The sequence below is a fragment of the Papio anubis genome, chromosome X (assembly GCF_008728515.1).
Source record: "Papio anubis isolate 15944 chromosome X, Panubis1.0, whole genome shotgun sequence".
Lineage (NCBI taxonomy): Eukaryota > Metazoa > Chordata > Mammalia > Primates > Cercopithecidae > Papio > Papio anubis.
Window position 1 is genome coordinate 6,261,016 of NC_044996.1, and position 19,625 is coordinate 6,280,640.

The 19,625-nt window shown below is 39.4% G+C and overlaps 1 protein-coding gene across 6 annotated transcripts in view; it reads right to left on the reverse strand.

Moving 5' to 3' along the window:
- The window catches only part of AFF2 (AF4/FMR2 family member 2), a 494,138-nt gene that overhangs the window by 12,984 nt on the left and 461,529 nt on the right, over positions 1–19,625 (reverse strand). For all 6 annotated transcript variants that reach the window (XM_031660490.1, XM_017953742.3, XM_017953743.3 and 3 more), the window contains 7 exons: positions 18,097–18,218; positions 13,629–13,851; positions 9,479–9,768; positions 8,854–8,917; positions 4,987–5,123; positions 906–977; positions 456–549 (listed from right to left, as the gene is read on the reverse strand). In XM_031660490.1, the coding sequence (XP_031516350.1) occupies positions 456–549; positions 906–977; positions 4,987–5,123; positions 8,854–8,917; positions 9,479–9,768; positions 13,629–13,851; positions 18,097–18,218 (1,002 nt within the window). The remainder of the gene's footprint in view (positions 1–455; positions 550–905; positions 978–4,986; positions 5,124–8,853; positions 8,918–9,478; positions 9,769–13,628; positions 13,852–18,096; positions 18,219–19,625) is intronic.

Genomic DNA, 19,625 nt, shown 5'->3' on the forward strand with positions numbered 1-19,625 from the left:
CTGCACTCCAAGACTCCCCATGGCCAAAGGCTTTCCAGGGGTGTGGATGTGCACATAGAGCCAGGGTGGCCACAGTGACTTCTCTCACTTCTGAGAGATTCCTGGGCTGACCTATCATTTAACAAAAGACTGGCCATACCTATAGCCACAAGTTGTGCCCACCTCACAGAGCAGCAAAAAGGTGACATACTCCTCACTGCAACCAGGAGGTTGTCAAGGGTCATTTGTGAGTCTGGAAAAAAGTCAGGGGATTGCACTATTGTGCCTTCTCTCCTTGGAATCAAATCAGACATAAACTCCTTGCTGAGCCCTTAAGGAGGGATAGGATGGCCATGGCCAGCAGGGAGGAGAGAGGTTAAGCCTTTGGCAGCATTTGACATTCAATAACATGCATGTCATGTCTTATTAGTGATTTTATCATCATGTACCTATAAATTATACAAAATAAGGATTACCTTAAAATATTCCATCAGTGATCTGGAGTACTTCATAGCATGGTCCTTCTTCAGCTTAAACATTCTCAAATAGAGGAGTGATAAACATCGGTAGCTGTGGTGATAAGGAAAGGCTTCTGTTAATGTCAGTGCTTAGTGAAACTTATAAACTGTTAAGAAGAATGCTGATTCACAATTTGCAGTTACTCTCCTATGGTTAGATTGAGAAACATAAGTAAATAAAGAAATTCTAAAGAGGGAAGGGGCAAGCGTTAAAATTCCATTTTGATAAGGGTATAAATTAGGAGAGTAAATGTTTAGTCAGTGACTGAAGAAATCCATTAGTTATCCTTTAATAGTTTAATGGAAAACAAGAGTAATGATCTGGGGTAAGCAGCTTAAGTTGATCTAGAGTTTTCAAATCCTTCTATGACGTTTCAGCAATTTTCTTGTGGCCTCCATGGGACTCACCATAGTACTGCTAGCTTTTTGTCCCCATCCGAAGCCAAGGGACTTGCAAAGTTCTTCAGCCTCATTGCATACCTTTGAAGAGAAAGAAAAAGCTAAAGTGGAATCTGTATTACCCTTCAGAAATGCCCAAAATCATTGGTAGTCTGATTGCCTGTATGAGTTATTCCCACATTTGCTCTGGGCAGGAGGACTGACTGGTGCATGTGGGCAAAAGCATGCTTCCCCGAAAACACACAAAATCGAGATCAAAGTGTCATAAGAGGACTCATGTGAAATACAGAGTTCAACTCTGAAGAAGGCAGTGAAATCATGAGCCTTAGGACAATGCTTTGGAATTACTGTGAGTGTGTGTGTGTGTGTGTGTGCATGTGTGTGTCTAAATGCTGGTAAAATACTGTTTCTAGGCACACTGTAGCTAAACGACATGATTGGTTTTCAATGAGAGGTGGACAAGAATGTCAGTTTCAGTTCAGTTTATGACAGATTAGGTAAATAACATACAACTATGTCTGACATGAGCATAGGGAGACCTCAATCACACAGTTAAAAGGTCTTTTCTAATGGCTCAGGTTTTGAATATATTCCTATTGAAAGTGTTTTTTTGTTTTTGTTTTTAAATGAAGGTCGATTTCACAGCATTTTAAGGTCTAAGCACCCTTAATTTATGATGCTTGTATATTTTGTCTTTCTATTCTCCTTAATTGTTACTGTTCTGCACTGGGGTGATAAAAGGTTGAGTAGTTCCCTTTTTTTTTCTTCTAGTCAAGTACATTCCATTCAGGGCATTTAGACTCTTGAAAATTGATTCATTGCATAAAATCATTGTCTGAGCTTTAATGCAATTTCACAGGTATTTGTGGTAGAATAAGTAATGGAGTTCTGTGTGGCAGAAGGAAGTTGAAAATTCTCATTTATAAGAAGGCTATGGAAAGCCTGCAGGGCCACTGAGCTGGCATGCCTGACTCCTCACTTTCAGCAGCCTTCGCCCACAGAACACTGGGGAGCCTAGGCTCACCCCCTGAGACTTGGCCTCCGCAGCATTCTAGCCGCCTTGCTCTCCTGGTTATTGCTCTAGTTGTGTTGAGTGAACATTTTCCAGGAAAGGCACTTGTACATTTAATGTGGGCCCCTTCTTTTGTTGCAATATTAAGCAAAGGAATTTTTTATTATGTAATAAATCTAGCTTTCTTTGACAGTTGGATCACTGAAATGTCAAGTCATTGTGATGCCCCACTTGTTTTCACAAATACATTTCTATTGCAGATTCCCAGAGCTCAGAGCAACTATAATTACTTGAATGAAGAAAATGGGGCTGTCTCTCTGTAGCCAGCATACTGTCGGGGAGAGAGTAATAAAAATTTCTTCAACATAATATTGCAGTACTAAAAACTATGTTCATATTACACTCACCCTCTAATTGCAACCAGATTTGAAGTGACTTGATAGTGGAGTTTCAATTGCTTAAATGGACCAGAAGACCTAGTTGCTTTAACTCATTTTATTCCCAACTGAAATTTTTCTCATTAAAAAATATTATACACACATGTAATTTACAGAAACTATAAAAAAAAGTAAAAAATAGAGAAGACATAAACGGGTACATGCAAAAATGGTGAAGTTGGAAACAAAACAAAACAAAACTAGTTGAATCTGAATGAAGTCTTTGGAGCGTATCAATGTCAACATTCAGGCTGTGATACTGTAATATAGTTAAGCAAGATGTTCCCATTGGGGCAGACTAGGTGAAGGGTACACAGGAACTCTCTGTATTAGTTCTTACAACTGCATGTGCATCTACAATTACCTCAAAACAAAGTTTAAAAGCATTGACTTTAAAGTGAATGCTTGTAAATTCTCCACTGACTTTCAGGTTTCATTGAAATAAACTTCTACGGGAAGTAAAATAGCATATAATAAAACATAAATCATGCTTTTTCCCTAAATAACTTTTTTCAAATAATTAAAAGAAAATTACTTAATGATTCACATCGCACTTTTACCACAAAATGAAATTTGTATTTTACTTTCATATTTTTAAGACAGCATGTGTTTTCTTAAAAGAAAATAAGAAAGAAGAATATGCAGAGAGGGAAAACACCCATAATCTCACTCACTTATTACAGCTATGATTTCATTTCCTTTCCAGTTTGGTTCAGATGCATATACAAACTTTTCATGATCATAATTGTAGTGTGCATGTTATTCTGCAGCTTGATTTTATTTTAACATCATATTATAAATATATTTTGTGTGGCTGCATAGTCTCTGTCATTGTTGTATTTCAATCGCTGCAAAGTATTCTGTTGAGTGTCTACTATGTAATTACTTTTCTATTATTATTTGGTGTGCTTCCAATTGTGTGCTATTATATATAATGTCAAATTGAACATCATACCGATTACTTGTTCTAGTCTTTACAATTGTTTTCTTCAGGAGAGAAAACTCAGATTTCCACAGTTAAAGTACTGGATCAAAAGATATGAATACTCATTTGTATGGCTTTTCCTACACAATGCCAAATTGCCCTCAATTTACAATAATCAGTTTCCATTCCCATCAGCTGCATAGAACAGGTCTCGTTCACTGCTAGGCCTTCTTTTGCTGTAGTTTTTAATGCTAGATATTAACATTGTTACGTTTTCTTGTTAATTTAAAAAGTGCCTTTTTAAATTTGCATTTTTGAATGAATAGAGAGCATGAATTGTCCCTGTGTTTGTTCACTAATGTTTCCCTTCAGTTTTGAATCCTTATAATTTTTGCCAGTATGTTCATCTTGTGTATCTTTGAAAATCACAGGTAGTTTTGACTAGACACTGAGCAATCAATTTCTTCTTGAAAGCTACAGAATGGTGGTGGTGCCTTTCACAGTATATAAAGTAAGTCAAGGAGAAGTACTTGACACTTTTCTCAGTGCCTACATTTCAGAGCAGTGCAAAGAGAAAGAAGGCTGATTGGCTCAGCAGGCAAGGCTAGAGCTGCCCTTATAATCACCCTACTTTTGTGGCTCTAACTAAACTTCTGATTCTATGTCAGCAGAGTTGCTTTTATTTAAAAAAAAAAAAAAAGTTCTTTTTATCTTTTGGAATGTGTCACTGGGAAAATATGCACACTAAATCTGTCCAATGTTTGTGTGAAGATTTAGGTACAAATATCCTCAGATTTGTAACAGTTAATGCAGATACAAGCAAGATAGTATAAACCAGTCCTGGCATGATTGATTAATCAAGCCAGATGGAACTGGACATAAGGACTTTTCAGGTAAAAAACTGCTTACTTAATCAATCAAAAGTGATTATTTAGTCCATCTAGTGAACGATGGTGCTTATTCACTATTCAGGGGTGGATTAAATTATTGTACAAATATCTGCAAATCACTGGATAACACCAGAATGGATTATTTCTTCTTCTACCTCTTCTTCCTCTTCTTCTATGAATTTTTTGATAACCCAGAATTTCTACACCACCAAGACCAACAGCCAGAAAATTTCATTTAAAATATAAATGAAACCAATAATGTGTGCAGTTAATATCCCCTCTCCTATTCTCATCCTCTCATCTGTACTGCCAGCCCCTACTACCACCTCATCTATTTCCCTAATTCCAGACGCATAGAAAGTCTACTCCACACCTGCAGCCTTAAACACCAACTCCAAGTTGGAACAGGGCCCCTCCCTTTTTAATAACCAAGATAAAAATTCTTAGAAAACATGGTTTGTAATAGAAATCCTGAGAGCACCATTTTTTTGAATTATAAAACTGCACCTTTGAAAAGACAAGTCAATGCTAAATGGTAAAATGATTATACTTATTTCTACCCACTACATTTCCATTTTAATGTTACGAATATTGAAAATTATAACACTCACATTATAACTTCTGGAGGAGATAATTTATAAAATCAGTGTCCATCAATTATAAATTTTCCATGATATTAATAAAATAGCAAGAACTAATTATGATGACTTCTAAGAGGATGGCTTGGACAAATTATTAATAAGTGGAAATGATAAATTTTTAAAAACATAGCTTCTAATTCTAGCTGAAATGAGTGTAGGAAGATGATTGCAGAAAGGCCATTCACCTGAGGAGCTCCACAGTCTCAGAGTACATGGTGTACGGGGACTTTGCTTCCAGAGGGTCGCGTTCCATGGCATTGCCACATTCAGTGAAGGACAGGGCGGCATCAGCATAATTCACAGCTTTGCCAAATTTCTCGAACTGAAACAGGAAGATGACTCGTCAAGATGATACTCTCTGTTTTCTCCTTCATATAAAAGAGTGGTTTGAAACGGGGGTAGTTTTGCCCCCTTCCCACAAGGAACATTTGGCAATGTCTGGAGACACTTTCAGTTGTCACCCCTGGGGAGAGGGGGCATCTGGTGAATAGGGACCAGGAATGCTTATAAACTTCTGCAATGCCCAAAACAGCTCCCACGATAGAGAATGAGCTGGCCCAAAATGTCAGCAGTGCCCAGGCTAAGAAACCCTGATACAGAAGACAATGTATGAATTGGTCTTAACAATGAAGTTACCGGCTTAAGGTTCTATCGTCATGACACCAAGGCTAGCTGAGAAGAGAAAAATGCAGGCAGGGTGTCATATGTAGTTTCTGGCATTGTTGTTGCTGTTATTGTTATCTTTTTGCTGGACCTGATCCAAATCATTGCCTCAACTAGTTTCTATTCATGAAATTTACTAAACTATCCAGTCATTGTAGTGTCCTATAGACAGTACTTGCAACTAAGGGCTGCTTTTTATAAGTCTCATGGACAATGAACACATACATTTTTGCTTTAGAACTCTTTGTGAGCACATCAACTTCACTCTCAGGAGAAGAATAACAAATTGATGCTATTGTCATGAGAAATGGGAAGCTGTAGTATGACTGTTGACAATAATCACATCACTTTCATTGTAAATGATAGTTTGAAATAGTGTGTCAAAAAGCCAAAAAATATAGTACTACTAAATATTTTAGTTTAGTAAAATTTTATTGCAAAGGTTTTAGCCCTGATAATGGTCATGATTAAACTGACTTAGACATACTGATTTCTTTTTTATGTGTAATGAATATTATATATGACACTTTTATAGTGAGTATTTTATAACAGGATTTAACATTTTCAATTTTTGATAGCAGGATGTAAGAATTCCACTAATATGGTATTTTATGTAAAAGAAGGAATATAATGCAGATTTAGCTATTTTAATTTTCTTGTATACCTTTTATCAAAATATTTTCTATGCAACTGTGAAAGTTTCAATTTTCAAAATGGCAGAGTAGCTGTCTCTAGTAAAGGATTAAGTACAACCATAAAATGATTAGCTACAAGTCCTGCAGAATCTCTTATTGTAAATGACTTTTTACAATAAATGTTCTTCAGCTTTTATGAGCTGCAGGAATTCTGTGGTTTTCTTTCTGTAAGTTACTGTGGAGAAATACCGGTTTCAATAAAATTCAAGCTGATTTCGTGAAAACTTGTATACATATATGCAAACCAGGTCCTTTCTCTTTTGCCTTACAAGATAATTTCCTTAGGTCATCTGGCTCCACTGGCTCTCCCATTTGGAAATTGTTCTTAGATCCTGATTTCTGAAAGTGACTTTTCATTCATAACCCAATAGCTGGAGAGATCTGTGAAGATCACCTAGCCTAAAGCCCTTCTTCCCTAGGAGTAGCTGATGTCCAGACAGAAAATTACATGACCATAGTGCCAATTAATAGCCAAGTTATGCCCCACCCCTGGGACTGTTTCCCCATCCATAAAATGAGTGGCTTAAACTATAAGGGTGCTTCCCAGGCTAATATACACATAAAGCTAGCAAAAATATCATTCCTCTAAGTGTTCCTCAACCTTTTTTTTCAATATCACCCCCCCACCACCAAGAAATTTTTAAGATACCATCAGCCCTCTTTATCTGTGGGTTCGGCATCCATGGATTTAACCAATCTTAAATCAAAAATATTCCGAAAAAAATGAATGGCTCCATTTGCACTGAACATATACAGACTTTTTCTTGTCATCATTCCCTTAACAACTCATTATAACAACTCTTAACATAGCATTGCATTGTATTAGATACTATAAGTAATCTAGAGATGATTTACTGTATATTAGAGGATGTGAACGGATTATATGCAAATTGCCATTTTATATCAGAGACTTGAGCATCTGAGGATTTTGGTGTCCGAGGGGGTCCTGGAACCAATCCTCTATAGATACAGAGGGATCACTGTATTTTTTCACGTACCCCCAATGAAATTTTAATACAAAAAATATACTTATTCTCTCTTTATGCTCTGTGGCCCCTTGGAGGGTCACACCCCATTGCAATAACTAAAACTTTTTCACCCCATCTCCAAAACCAATTTTTGCCCCCATAGGGGCAGTGTCTCCCCAATTGGGAATGCACATTCTAAATGGATTACGCCAAATGTGATCCCTTGAAAGACATATATATAAACACAACCTTGGAATGTAGAGTGTTATTAGTTCATAATTATATGTGTATATGTCTGCAGCACTGATTTTTCTCAGTTCCTCAAACATTTCATTTACATGGTCTCCTGTGTACATCCCAGTCTTCATCAGCTCATGTAACAGCTTGTCAAAGGAACATGTATATGCTCCCTAACCCCAATTTCGACAGATGGCAAACCCTAGGAGCACTTGAGTGCTCTGTAGTGCCATAGAGTTGAGGACATTTAGAGAAAACCTTTGGTCTTTGAGGCAGCAGCATTGCCATCCAGTGCCTTTCAAATCTCTCATCACCTATACAATGGTCACAGGTACAGTTTGTCCTGGCATCTCCAATGGAGTTAGCACCCAGCCTGCCTTGTCATTTTTGTCTGCAGGAGCAGGGAAAATTGTTTCTAAGGAACAATTTACACCACAGAAAGGTTACCTGCAGACACTAAGCAATTTGTACCACAGCAGGGAAATGACAGAAAGTAGGGAAAAGGCAGATGTAAGGACCATGGACAGTTGATGTTGGCCACATACTAGTCATGGTATTTCATCACAGCATTCCCAATATAAAACACTACTGATACAACTAAGTCCTAGCGGGACACAATGCAATGTTTGAGGATGCTATTTTTTAACCCAATGGGGTTTAGTCAAAGTGAGAAGCCTGAATTTAGGGCCTTCCCTAGGACAGTGGTTCTCAAATACCTGCACTTGGGAATCTCCTGGGGAGCTTTAATACTCATTCCTGGGTCCCAGTCCCAGAAATTCTTATTTCATTGGTCTGGGATATGGGGTAGGCATCAGAGTTATTCTAAAGCTTCCCATGTGATGTGTGGTTGAGACCCACTGTTAGGAGCCTCAACCAAATCAAACAACTCAAAATGTTGAGCTTATCACTGATCTAGGTGGCTAAAACATTTGGAGGCAGCTGGGTAAAATATCTTGAGAAATCCAGATGACAGCATTTCTTTTCTCTGCTTGGGACCCCAGCCTAATTGAGGGGCTCACTCTGAAAACATGTCATCAAATGCAGCAAGGAGCTGAGTTTTTCCTCAGGCCTAGTTTTCCCAAAGCCAATTTTTGAGGCCATTTAGACAGCTCTAAACAACTCTCACATTCTCACATGACTTCTGGCTTACTGGACCCAAAAAGCGCATCATTTCCAGGGAAGTTTCATAAGTCATTTCAAATTCACTTGAAAGATAATGACTATGGTATATGCCATTGAGCTTCTGAAGTTGGGGCAAGGGGAAGAATGGTGGGAAAACAAATGACATGATAACCAAGCCCTGAGAACTTTGGGAATTACAGAGCTAAGTAATTTACCAGCTCAAATCTCCCCGTGTCAGGGCAGCAATGTGTTGACAGGCAGGTGTGGGCTGTGCTACTGAAAATTTGTTTGGAAAAGTGCTTTCTTTGTTTGCTTTTGAAACATAAATCCTTAATGGGAACAAAGCAATGAGAAAAAGGGAACCTACCAGTGCATCAGCTTTGTGCTTCAGCTTCTTAGCTTCTTGCATGTAATAATCAGCATTGTGAACCCTAAATAAACAAAACAAGCTCTTTCAGAAACCAATGCTTCATCTTTTCATTAAAAGACTGAATCATCAAACCTTTTCTGCTATAAATTTATTCCCATATAATGCCTTGAAAAAGGCAGACTAATGCTGTCATTCATATCATAACCAACCTTGAAATAATACTGTAAATGAAATCTGAAGTACATAATGGCCCATTAGGATAAATAACCACATCCTCCAACCCCAACCATTACAGTTGTCCAAACAGATCAAACAAAACCTGGCTATAAATCTGTGTGTTGGTTATATGTGAGGACATGGATAGGAAAGGACAAAAAAACCTGCCTTTGCACCTGCCTTTGGAACAGTAACAATGCTGCATAATTAAAATGGGACAAAAACATTTCTTGGTGGGGACAGAGTGGTGAGTGTGTATGCAGCAGGTGGGGTGTACTTTTAAGGGTATAGGATTTGATGCTGAGGTCTTATTTGGGGTGACACATACATAGCACTAGAAAAGCCATGCTACCCCCATCCCCCATTCACTACTCCAAACTGTCCATGATAATCTGGAACAACATACGAGTCATCAAAAGTGAGCTTGGGTCTCCGGACATTAGTGCTGCTGCTGGATAGAAGGGGCAGAGCTGCCCAGGATGTCATCTCCAGGTGACTGCTATCCATGAGGCCAGTAGTGATGGTAGAGGTGATGGTGGAAATGGTAGTGGTAGTAGTTGTGGTGGTGGCCGTGGCGGTGGCAGTAGCTGTGACAGTGGTGGTGACAATGGCAGTAGCCGTGACAGTAGCAGTGGCAATAGCAGTATTGGTGACAGTGACGGTGGCAGAGGATGCCTTTTTTGGAGTGTCTCCCTCCTGGGAAAAAGGAGTACAAATAGTTTCCATTAGGTCCAGCTTTTTAAAACATCTTGTCATAAATGCTTTGAATGTTAAGCACGTTAAGAAAGAAGGTAAAAAAAAAAAGAAAAAAGAAAAAAGAAAAAGAAAAAGAAACCAATGCACACAGCTCGAGGATAAATAGGTGACCCTGGATATTTTATGAACACCATGAATCACCAGCTTTTATTCTATGATGACACCAAACATCAAGATAATCGGGTGCTGCGATTACATAGCTCCACCATCCCATTAAGACAGCCATGGCAAAGGTCTAAATCCAGTGGTAAATGTGAGGGAGAAGGGAAGGAAGAATATAGAGAGGAGAGAGGAGGAGGGAGGGAGAAAGGAAGAGATGCATGGACAAAGAGAGGGAGAGATAGAGATATTAAATAAATCCCTTGACCCCGATGTGGGTATTTTTGATAAGGGAACCAACCCAGAAGCTTTCTCTAGGGTAAGTAACGTCCTCAGGTCACTCTGCAAAATACCAGATACAGTCCAGCAAAATACCAGGAAATTGTACTCTAATCATCCCTGCCCTGGCTAAACTGAGGTTGAATCAGCCCTTTTGTTCATGTGAGGCGCTTGATTGGTTTCTAGCTAAGTGAAATGTGAGTGTGTCTCTATTTTGTTTTGAAATCTTGGGATGGTGAAGCCTCATTTCTACCAGGTCCAAAATCAAACGGGTAAAATACTTACAAGGGCTTTGCTTTGAACTGTCATTGCTATAGAGAGGATGGAGAAAGGAGGTGGTAAGATTTGTAATTATGTGACAGTGTAGTATCACAAGACCACCTGCTGTGTTCAAGTGGCCGACTCTGCCCTCCCGCCCCCAGCAACTGTAGGACTCTCCTGACTGTTCTCTCTCTGACCATACTTCCCACGGTGCCTCCTCTTCCTTCTGCTCTTCTGAATTGGTATCTCTCTAAGGTTGGTGTTCCCCAAAGTTCACTCTGCAGATCTCTTCTTTCTTGATATGATCTGTCAATCTTGTGTGTTATTGGCACAGATTCAACAATAAGTAGGTAACACCCAAATGGAAACCTCAATCTTACCCAATCTCCAAAGCTCTAGCCTATAGTGATCATCTTAGGACAATTCCACCAACATGGCCATTAGCACCTCAAATTTTTGGCAAACCAAATCACTAATCAAACCAGTTTTCTGTTTCTGTTAATGGCAGGATGGTCTTCCCTGTCATCAAAGCTGAATTTCTCGATGTCAATAGAGTTTCCAAACTGAGTTTGGCACAATTACACAGGGAACTGCAGTAGTATCTGGGCTAGGGGCACTGAAACTGGCAAGGTAGAGACTCCCCACCTTTCCTTGCATCTGAGCTGCTCTGCTTTAATCAGCTTTATATATTGAAGTTCCATAAATTATTCCATTTTGAACAATGATAATGCTCCTAAAACTCTTTTTGAAAACCACTGCTCTATTTCATCTTTAATTAACAGTTAATTGTAGTTAATTACTCCTATTAATTGTATCTCCCCAATATCTCTCGAATTTGTCCCTTTCTCCCTCAAAGCCTCAAAATGCAGGCCCTCATGGCTTCTCACTGAGACTAACAAAGAGTCTCCTGGCTGGACTCCCAGCCCTTGAGCTAGCTTCTGCCTCCACCCTCATTCTGCTGTCTGCTAGCTTGAGCTTCCTGAACAAATTTTCTAGCATCTCCCTGCCCTGCACTCAAATACAAACTCAAGGCTGAAGCTCCTTTGCTGGCACTCAAGGCCCTACCTGATTTGGCTGCAGCTTTCTGTCCGATCTGCGACTGTTCCCTTCCATGAACCTTAGTTTCAACCGAACTGAACATGCCCTTGCTTTTTTCACTTTCCTGATTTGACACATGTGAAGTTTTGGATTTCAAAAAGCCTTCCATTCATTTCTCTCTCTCTCTTTTTTTTTTTACCACCTTGTGATAATTTATTCAACTTACTATTTTCGTTGCATTTTGAAAATTTTAAAATTGTGGTAAAATACACATATAATAAAATTTATCATCTTAACCATTCTTAAGTGTACAGTTCAGTCATGTTAAGTATATTCACACTGTTGTGCAACCAATCTCCAGAACCCTTTCCATCTTGCAAAACTGAAACTCTGTACCCATTAAACAGTATCTCCTCATTTACCCTTTGCCTTAGACCCTTGCAACCCCCATTCTACTTTCTGTCTCTATGAATTTAACTACTCTGCAGAACTCGTGTCAATGGAATCATATGGTCTTGGCCTTTGGTGTCTGGCTTATTTCACTTAGCATAATGTCTTCAAGGTTCATCCATGTTGTAGCATATGACAGGATTTCCTTCCTTTTCCATTTTTGTGGATAGACCACATTTTCTTCATCCACTTCCCTTCATTTTTAAACCCTACTCATCTATTAAGGACCAACTCAGGAAACGCCTCCTCCATCAGGAAAACTGCCTTATGCCTACAGCCAGAAGTGCTTTAATCGTCCTTGGACCATTCAGAGACCTGCCCTAAGACACCAATCACCAGCTATTTTACATTCTAGTCCTTTGAGCACATGTCTCATTGCTCACTTTAGACTGAGAGCTCTTTGAACACTGGAGCCATCTCTGATTTATGATACTGTCCCTCCACCCCACAGCCCAGTGCCCTCAGCATTTGCTGAGTGCATGCATGCACGTATGCACGGATGTTTCCCATAGTCAACAGGGTCACTTTAAAGACAAAAGCCAAATGTGAAATGTATCTCTTATATTTATGTGGATCTTTTACAGTTGATCCTGGACCTTCTGAATATGAAATAATTATTACCACCTAGATCTCACTGATATAAATGTGCTGAGAACCTATGCATCTACAAATTGCTATGATGGATACGAAGAAAACAAATATTTTTTACAACCTAAACATTTTAAAGGAAACAGAGCCATAAAAAACTTGTAAGCCAGCTCCATGTCTCCACTGCCACAGTCAGATTGGCCTAGACCAAACAGTTAGGCCAGCCCAAGACAGTATCATTTGTCTCTATGGCCAAGATGTATGGCAAGAACCCTGAAACATTATATCCACCACACGTGGCATTTATGTCAGTCCTGGCACATCTGACTGGAAATGGCTGAATTCAGCCATGATCATGTAAGTTATATAGAAATGTCATCTCTCCGTACTTACTCACCCGTTGAGTCAATAAACAGGACTTCATGCCTAAATGGAATAGAGAAGACTCTGCGAGCACAAAATTGCAAACGTTTTTGGAGCTAGAAGAAGCTTTATAGATCATCTAGTCAAATCCACTCATGTTATTATCTCAGAGATGTTTCCTGATTGGCCCAAAGTCATAGAGCAAATTTGTTGCAGTGCTAGCACTATGCAAGTTGAGAGTTAAGTGTCTTAACTCATAGGGTAAGGCAAAAATTATACCACAAAGTCTCCCAGATTTCAAATCATTAATAGAAAGAAAGAATGGCCCAAGAAGAGGCACTGGTTGCTCACTGCTATCAGAGAAGCCTAATGATTTCCCTAAGAAGGATGATATATTTCTAGGAGCAAATATTAATATATTTATCATGTTTACCCAGTAGATTTTAGCCCTTGTGGAAATGACTTTGCAGATTCTTTTAAGCATTATCAGTGTCATAATAACATCTGTAGCATTTATAATACCTAATTATTTGTGATAATATACTAGGCACTATACAAAGAGAAATAATGGAGAGTTTGTGTGTTTGTATACACAGGCCTCTCATACTTTTTCTCTGCATCTTCCTCCCTTCCTCCTGCAACATCCCCAAATGATCAAGTTAGATGAGCTGAGTTAACTTGTTTCTATCCGACAATTACAGTATTTCTTCCAAGATGCTTACATTTACCGATATCCCTTTGAAAGTAGCACAGAATTTGCCTTCAGTTCTCTTAGGTTTGGTAGATGTGATTTGTCCAGTCACAGAGATGCTTTTGTCTTGACTAAAGGGACCATTATTGCCACTGACATTTCTGCGGCGTGGAGGATCCTCTGGCAGTGGGGAAAGTGGAGGAGGAAATAGTTTCTCTTCCTTTCTTCTATTTGCTCTCCTGGATGAATTATTTCTGTGGAAAACAAAAAGTGTAGGGTGTCATAAAGTCTTCTCTTTCTTTATTCTGATTTTCCCCATGATGCTAGTACTGTCAGCTGAAGTCATATTTTAATTGCTATCCCTCTAACTATGGTGAAGAGTATATATAAAAATGCATATAGACATGGATATAGATATCTATATAAATACAGATATCTCTCTATATAAATATAGATATATGTATACATATGTATCCAAGAATAAATTCATGTCTTTGCAGCAGAACTCCATGACAAATGTAAATGTCTAATGGAGTGTGCTACAGTAGGATATTTTCAACTTTTCAAGATTACTGTTAATTAGATTTTTATGGAAAATACAATGAAGACTTTAATCCCATCATTTTCCAGGATGGTTCCTACTTATTTTGCCCTAGGACTTAACTGCACAATCATGCAATAAATGGCACAATAAACAATCAGTGGAAGAATATTTTCTTAAGAAATATTATGCTTATGCATTACTTAGAAATAAATAATGCACTAAATAGTTTTGTGACATACAATGCAAATTGTATATACAGAATGTTCTACTCCAACACCAAGCATAATGAGCCTCTGACCTTAAATTGTTATACTGAAGTACTGATGTACTCCACTTTACAAAACTCCATTTAAAAATATTATTTCGTCATATTCACATTAGACATCTGTAATTTTAAAAGTACTCCCGTGCTTTCAAACTGATTTATCTGCCCATTAAATGGGCACCATCAAATAGTCTGAGACTTCAAATAAAACAGAACAAGTGAAACCTTATGCTAGCTGCTTAACCTGGTAATTGGGTCATGGATTTTCATTTTAGTTACTGTCTTAGACTAATCAATGAAGATTACTTGAATTTTAATCTTTTCTTAGACAACTAATATTGCACTGTTCAGCTATTTACTTTTCATGATTATTGACTACATTTTCAATAGCAAATTAAGTCAACAAGAATTTGTTTTCCTCTTGGTCAATTTCAGTCAGTGTCTGGAAATATAGATTTACAATATCTCAAAACAACAAATCAAAGATGAACAAGCATTCAAGTGGTCTGATTCCCTGAAATAGAAGTCATTGCAGACCCCTTGGCCCACTTCCACTGTGTTGCACAAATTTGCCAGTTGTAATATGTGTCATCTTCTCCATCTTTTGTTTCATAAATGTGGCCCTATGTTAATTTTTGTTGTGTAGTGAAACTGAAAAAACACAACTGTTTCAGTCATTACCTCAATTGATTAAAATTAATTAAAAATACTTTCCAATGGATTTTAAAAATTGCTTTGACATGTATAACCATTTTAAAATACTAGTGATGCCTGATTAAAATGATGGTGAATATATGGATCAAGATTCTTGTCCATGAGGAAGCTCCACAAATAGCAGATCACATTAAGTGTAATAATTACAAAGGCACCAGACCTTTGGGAATTTATATGTGTGGATGTCAAGCATGGCTGTGGCATCTACAGGAGGTGAATGGTGGCTCATTAGCTGTAACTACTCCCCCACTACTTGAGCTGCCTGAGAAGAAACTGGGGGCTGCAAGGGAAAGAGCTACTTCTGAGAGGCAGTTACTTTGCCATTGGCAACTACAGTCATGCAATGCCTGCCTGTCTGCCACTAAACCAACCAGTGGGAATTCATTGCATTCTGTACAGTGAGTACCCGTGACCTGGCCCTTTTACATCTGCCTGGTCATGATCTGGAACCATGGGGTCTTTAAAGACTTCTTTGGTGAAAGACACCCAGAGAGCATTTTCTAGAGACCACTCAGTCATTGTTACGACTTCCAATTACAAAAACAGCTTTTACGTCTTTGGGTACCTCTTCCAATAGGCCAGAGGAGAACAGTAGAGAAAAGAAGAGCATCACCACCTGCACTCAATTCTTAGAGGGTCTGCTGAAGGTACCAGCTCTAAAAAAGAAGGGGAGGTCCAGGAGAGTCCTTCTGTTGAAGTATGGAGAACTATAGCTGTCATAGTCTGGTGTGGAATCTTTGTTAGGTTTAGAATAGTCATTTAGAAAAGTGAATGTTGTCTCCCATTTTGTTTGAAAGGTTAATAAGGCACAAAGGAGCAAAGCTTGAGGAGAGGATTCCCAGGAGGAGACCGCTAAGAGGTCAGTCATTGCTTTATTCTTCCTCAACTCCAGAAAGTTTTCCAGAGAAAACTCATCTGTTTGATGGGCATAAGAAACTGATTGAGGCTCTTTCTGAACGATAAATGCTACAAGGGAAACACTGCTTTCCTACCTACTAGAAAAGCAGAGACATTGTAAAGGTAGTGGATTAAAGACACCATTTGGTGTAAGGAACATGGCTGTGCTACAGTCAAGCAGGCATAGGGCAGCAGGCATAGGCTGAAGTAAACAGCCTAGATGACTCAGTGGATTGTGGCACAAGCACACAGTCCCACGTCTTATATAATCATAGCCATGAAGACGTAACATAGAGAAGCTCACCACCTGGCTCTCAGCCACTATTGTTTGTGTAATGTATAAATGTAACACTCACCCTGTGAAGGAGCTGCTGAATAAAGCTATGTCTCATTTACCTGCTGTCTCTTTGAGTGTTCTTCCAGCTCCCTGCCCCACATCCACACACTCGCCTCAGACGTCAGCTGGGGCTGGACCCCAACCCTGAGCATGACATTTGGTAAGAACCAACTCAAATGACTAGATCTTTATGTAATACTTGGTCATCTCTCTTTTATAAGATGGGGAAAGTGACAGGCCACTGGGTCACCTAGAGAATGTAGCAGTGGGGACTGAAGGTTGTGGCAAGGCTGGATGGCCCAAATTGGTCCAAGCCTGGAAACTGAGGAAGCAGTGCCACCACAGCTATGCCATTTTAGTACTTCTTCCTTGCAAACAGTGGAGGAGGGCTCTGGAATGACCATGCCTGACCATCAGGGGAGCATGTCTCCTCACATGCCTGATCTACCCTGAGGTGAAGGGGTCAGGTTGCTCCACTGGAAGGGTCTCTAGTTCTGAGAACTTCAAGTATGTATGTGAAGGGATGTTTCAGAGCAAAGTTATATCAGAGAATACAGACGCACCTCACCAATAACTACTGATTCTCAGGGAGAGAGCAGCCCAGGACCCAAATCTCCTTATTAGTTAAACCAGATCTAGTGGTAATTGATCTTTTCTTTCCTTTCATCTCAAAACAACAAAGATCCAGACAAATGTAAGCTGATAACTTATTTCCGACATCTTATCTGTAGCAGATTGATGCCATATCACTGATGTTAAACTGTAATCTGTGAAATCAATTGTTAGCAGCAGTTAGCCAGATTGCCTCTCTGCTCTGGGCTGCTAATAAGCTCCAAAACTGGGCTTTGATGGAAGTAATCTCTAACGTTGAATGAATTTATGGCAATAATTACTCAGACAGAATGGTTCAAGTAGCTGACGTGATTGTTAGTTAAGTGATATTTATAAGACAGAAATAACTTGGTCACAATGCTTGGCAGAAACAGAAGGCAGGACTTCTCTGGAGAAGACTCAAGCTGTTTGAGTGAGGAGGTGCCAGGAGGCCTCCTGATGGACTCTGGAACCTTCCACACAGAAAGAGAAGGAAAAAGGGGTGCCAGCTCCTTGGAATGACATGTTTGGGGAGGCCAGAGAGATGAGCTGTCTGGGAGTGGCCCTCGTCCTGGGACGGCTCTGTGTCAGGAAAAGCCAGCATTTTATGTTTTCATTCCCTTGGCTTCTGTGGAATTCCGGACATAGCTACTGGTCCTCAAGATTCATATCAATGTTAAGTAATGACATCAAAGAGGAAGCAGCTGCCTCATTCTGTCAAGATCAAAGAGTTGCTTTTCCAGGGAAATTGGCTAATCACCATCAGAACTGAACGTTGGGTAGAAGCAAGTGATCTGGTGAAAGTGATAGGGCTTCTCTTGACGCTTCTTGTTAATTTATTTACTTCCTTTTACCCTTCACTGAGTGCTAAAAGTTCATTTTGACTAATTTTAGTGATAAATCTGAATTACAGTAAAGAAATGTTGCTAAAAGCTCATGGAGTCACCCCAATTCTGGCAGCCTATGTTCCACCCCTCATCACACCCTTGTTAGACCAGTGGCCAGGGACAGCTGTCAGGCCTTGACTGAGAGACTTCTGTTTTTTACCTTAAAGTATTCTGGGGTAGGATCCCCCAAACAGGTTCAATCAGGATTTCTTAGGAGTCTGAACAATCATACCAAGCCACCATACAGAGACAGGGCAAACTCACTCTCTAGTGTTGGGAGGCTTGTGGGGTGGGGCTGGTGAGATGCAAGGGGGGAGCAAGCAGATAGTTGTGGCCTCCTCCAGGCGCTGCTTCTTCTCAGGGATCTTCTCTGCAACTTCTGTTGGCTTTGACAAGGAAAAAATACACAGAGCTTGAAATGCATGGCACCATTCAGACAACCATATTTTATACACTAAAAACATGAGCAAGATACATAGTTCGCTTTTATTTTAACTTCTAGATTAGGTAGGAGAGTTAAATGTGCACCTTTGATCAGACAGAAAAGCAATCAACTTGCCTAGCCTAGTCCTACCAAGAAGTTGGCATTTGGGAGAGTGGAACTGTGTGATCTGAACCTCTGTGTAAAGACCGACTGGCATGAGAATCTCACGACAAAAGTAAAGAGAATCTATTAAATTTTGGACACTTCTCCCATCAACAATGCCCCCACAAATGAGTAGTTTGGAGACTAATATTGTAACTTGAATGTAACATAAATCCTGTCCAAGCAGCATGGGGATCATGGCTGACATGTAAAGACTGCTTATACAATGAGCACCATGCAAGGAAATGAACCACATTCAAAGCACACCTTTGGACTTTTGCATGTGCTGTTTTGAAGGTACATTGTTAGCTGTGGTTATACTGTCATCATCACTAATTGTGGAGAATCAGTGGTAGGGCAAAGATCTTTGACTTCTTGGTCCCTATTTTGGAATATAGGTTGAGTAGCCATTATCCAGAATAGTTGGGACCAGAAGTGTTTCAGATTTTGAATATTTTTGAATTTTGGAATATTTGCATTAAACTTACCAGTTGAGCATCTCAAATTCAAAAATCCAAAATCTGAAAATGCTCCAATGAACATTTATTTTTCCTGAGTGTCATGTCAGTGCTCAAAATGTTTCAGATTTGGAGCATTTTGGATTTTGGATTTTCAGATTTGGGATGCTCAAACTGTACTCTCATTAGGTATGTTGGTATGCAACTCAGAGAGAATACCCTCTGTTTTGGAACTTGTAAAGTCAATCTGAATGATGACTGCAATCATTCTTGCAGCATCCTAGTCAGTAGGATGGCCTGGCCACAGTGGGGGCTGCAGCTCAATGAGGAATCTTAAGTCTTTCCTGGAAAGGGACAGAATAAATGAAGAAAGGACTGAGAACCAACCTCCTTTCTAGCCACTGTGACAGCACTGGGACAGAAATAAGATTACCTGAATATCATCATGAGATAACATCACTCTTAAAAAATCCTACCCTGAGATGTGGAGATACAACAGAATGAGTGTATTGGATACCAAACCATTTCTCTAGACGTAGTTCAAATGAAAATGGCCACTCTGGATTTCACCTTATGAGTATACTTTATAGCCTTGGAATTCAGCTCTAACCTCCTGCAGGTAAGATTTTCCCAAGTCAAGCCTACCACATAGGTCAGTGATCCCAGCAGGCTGGGCAGAACATGTGGTTGGTAGGACCCAGGAGGCTCAGAGTATAACTAGGCTGTGGAGATGCTAATGTTTGTCCAGA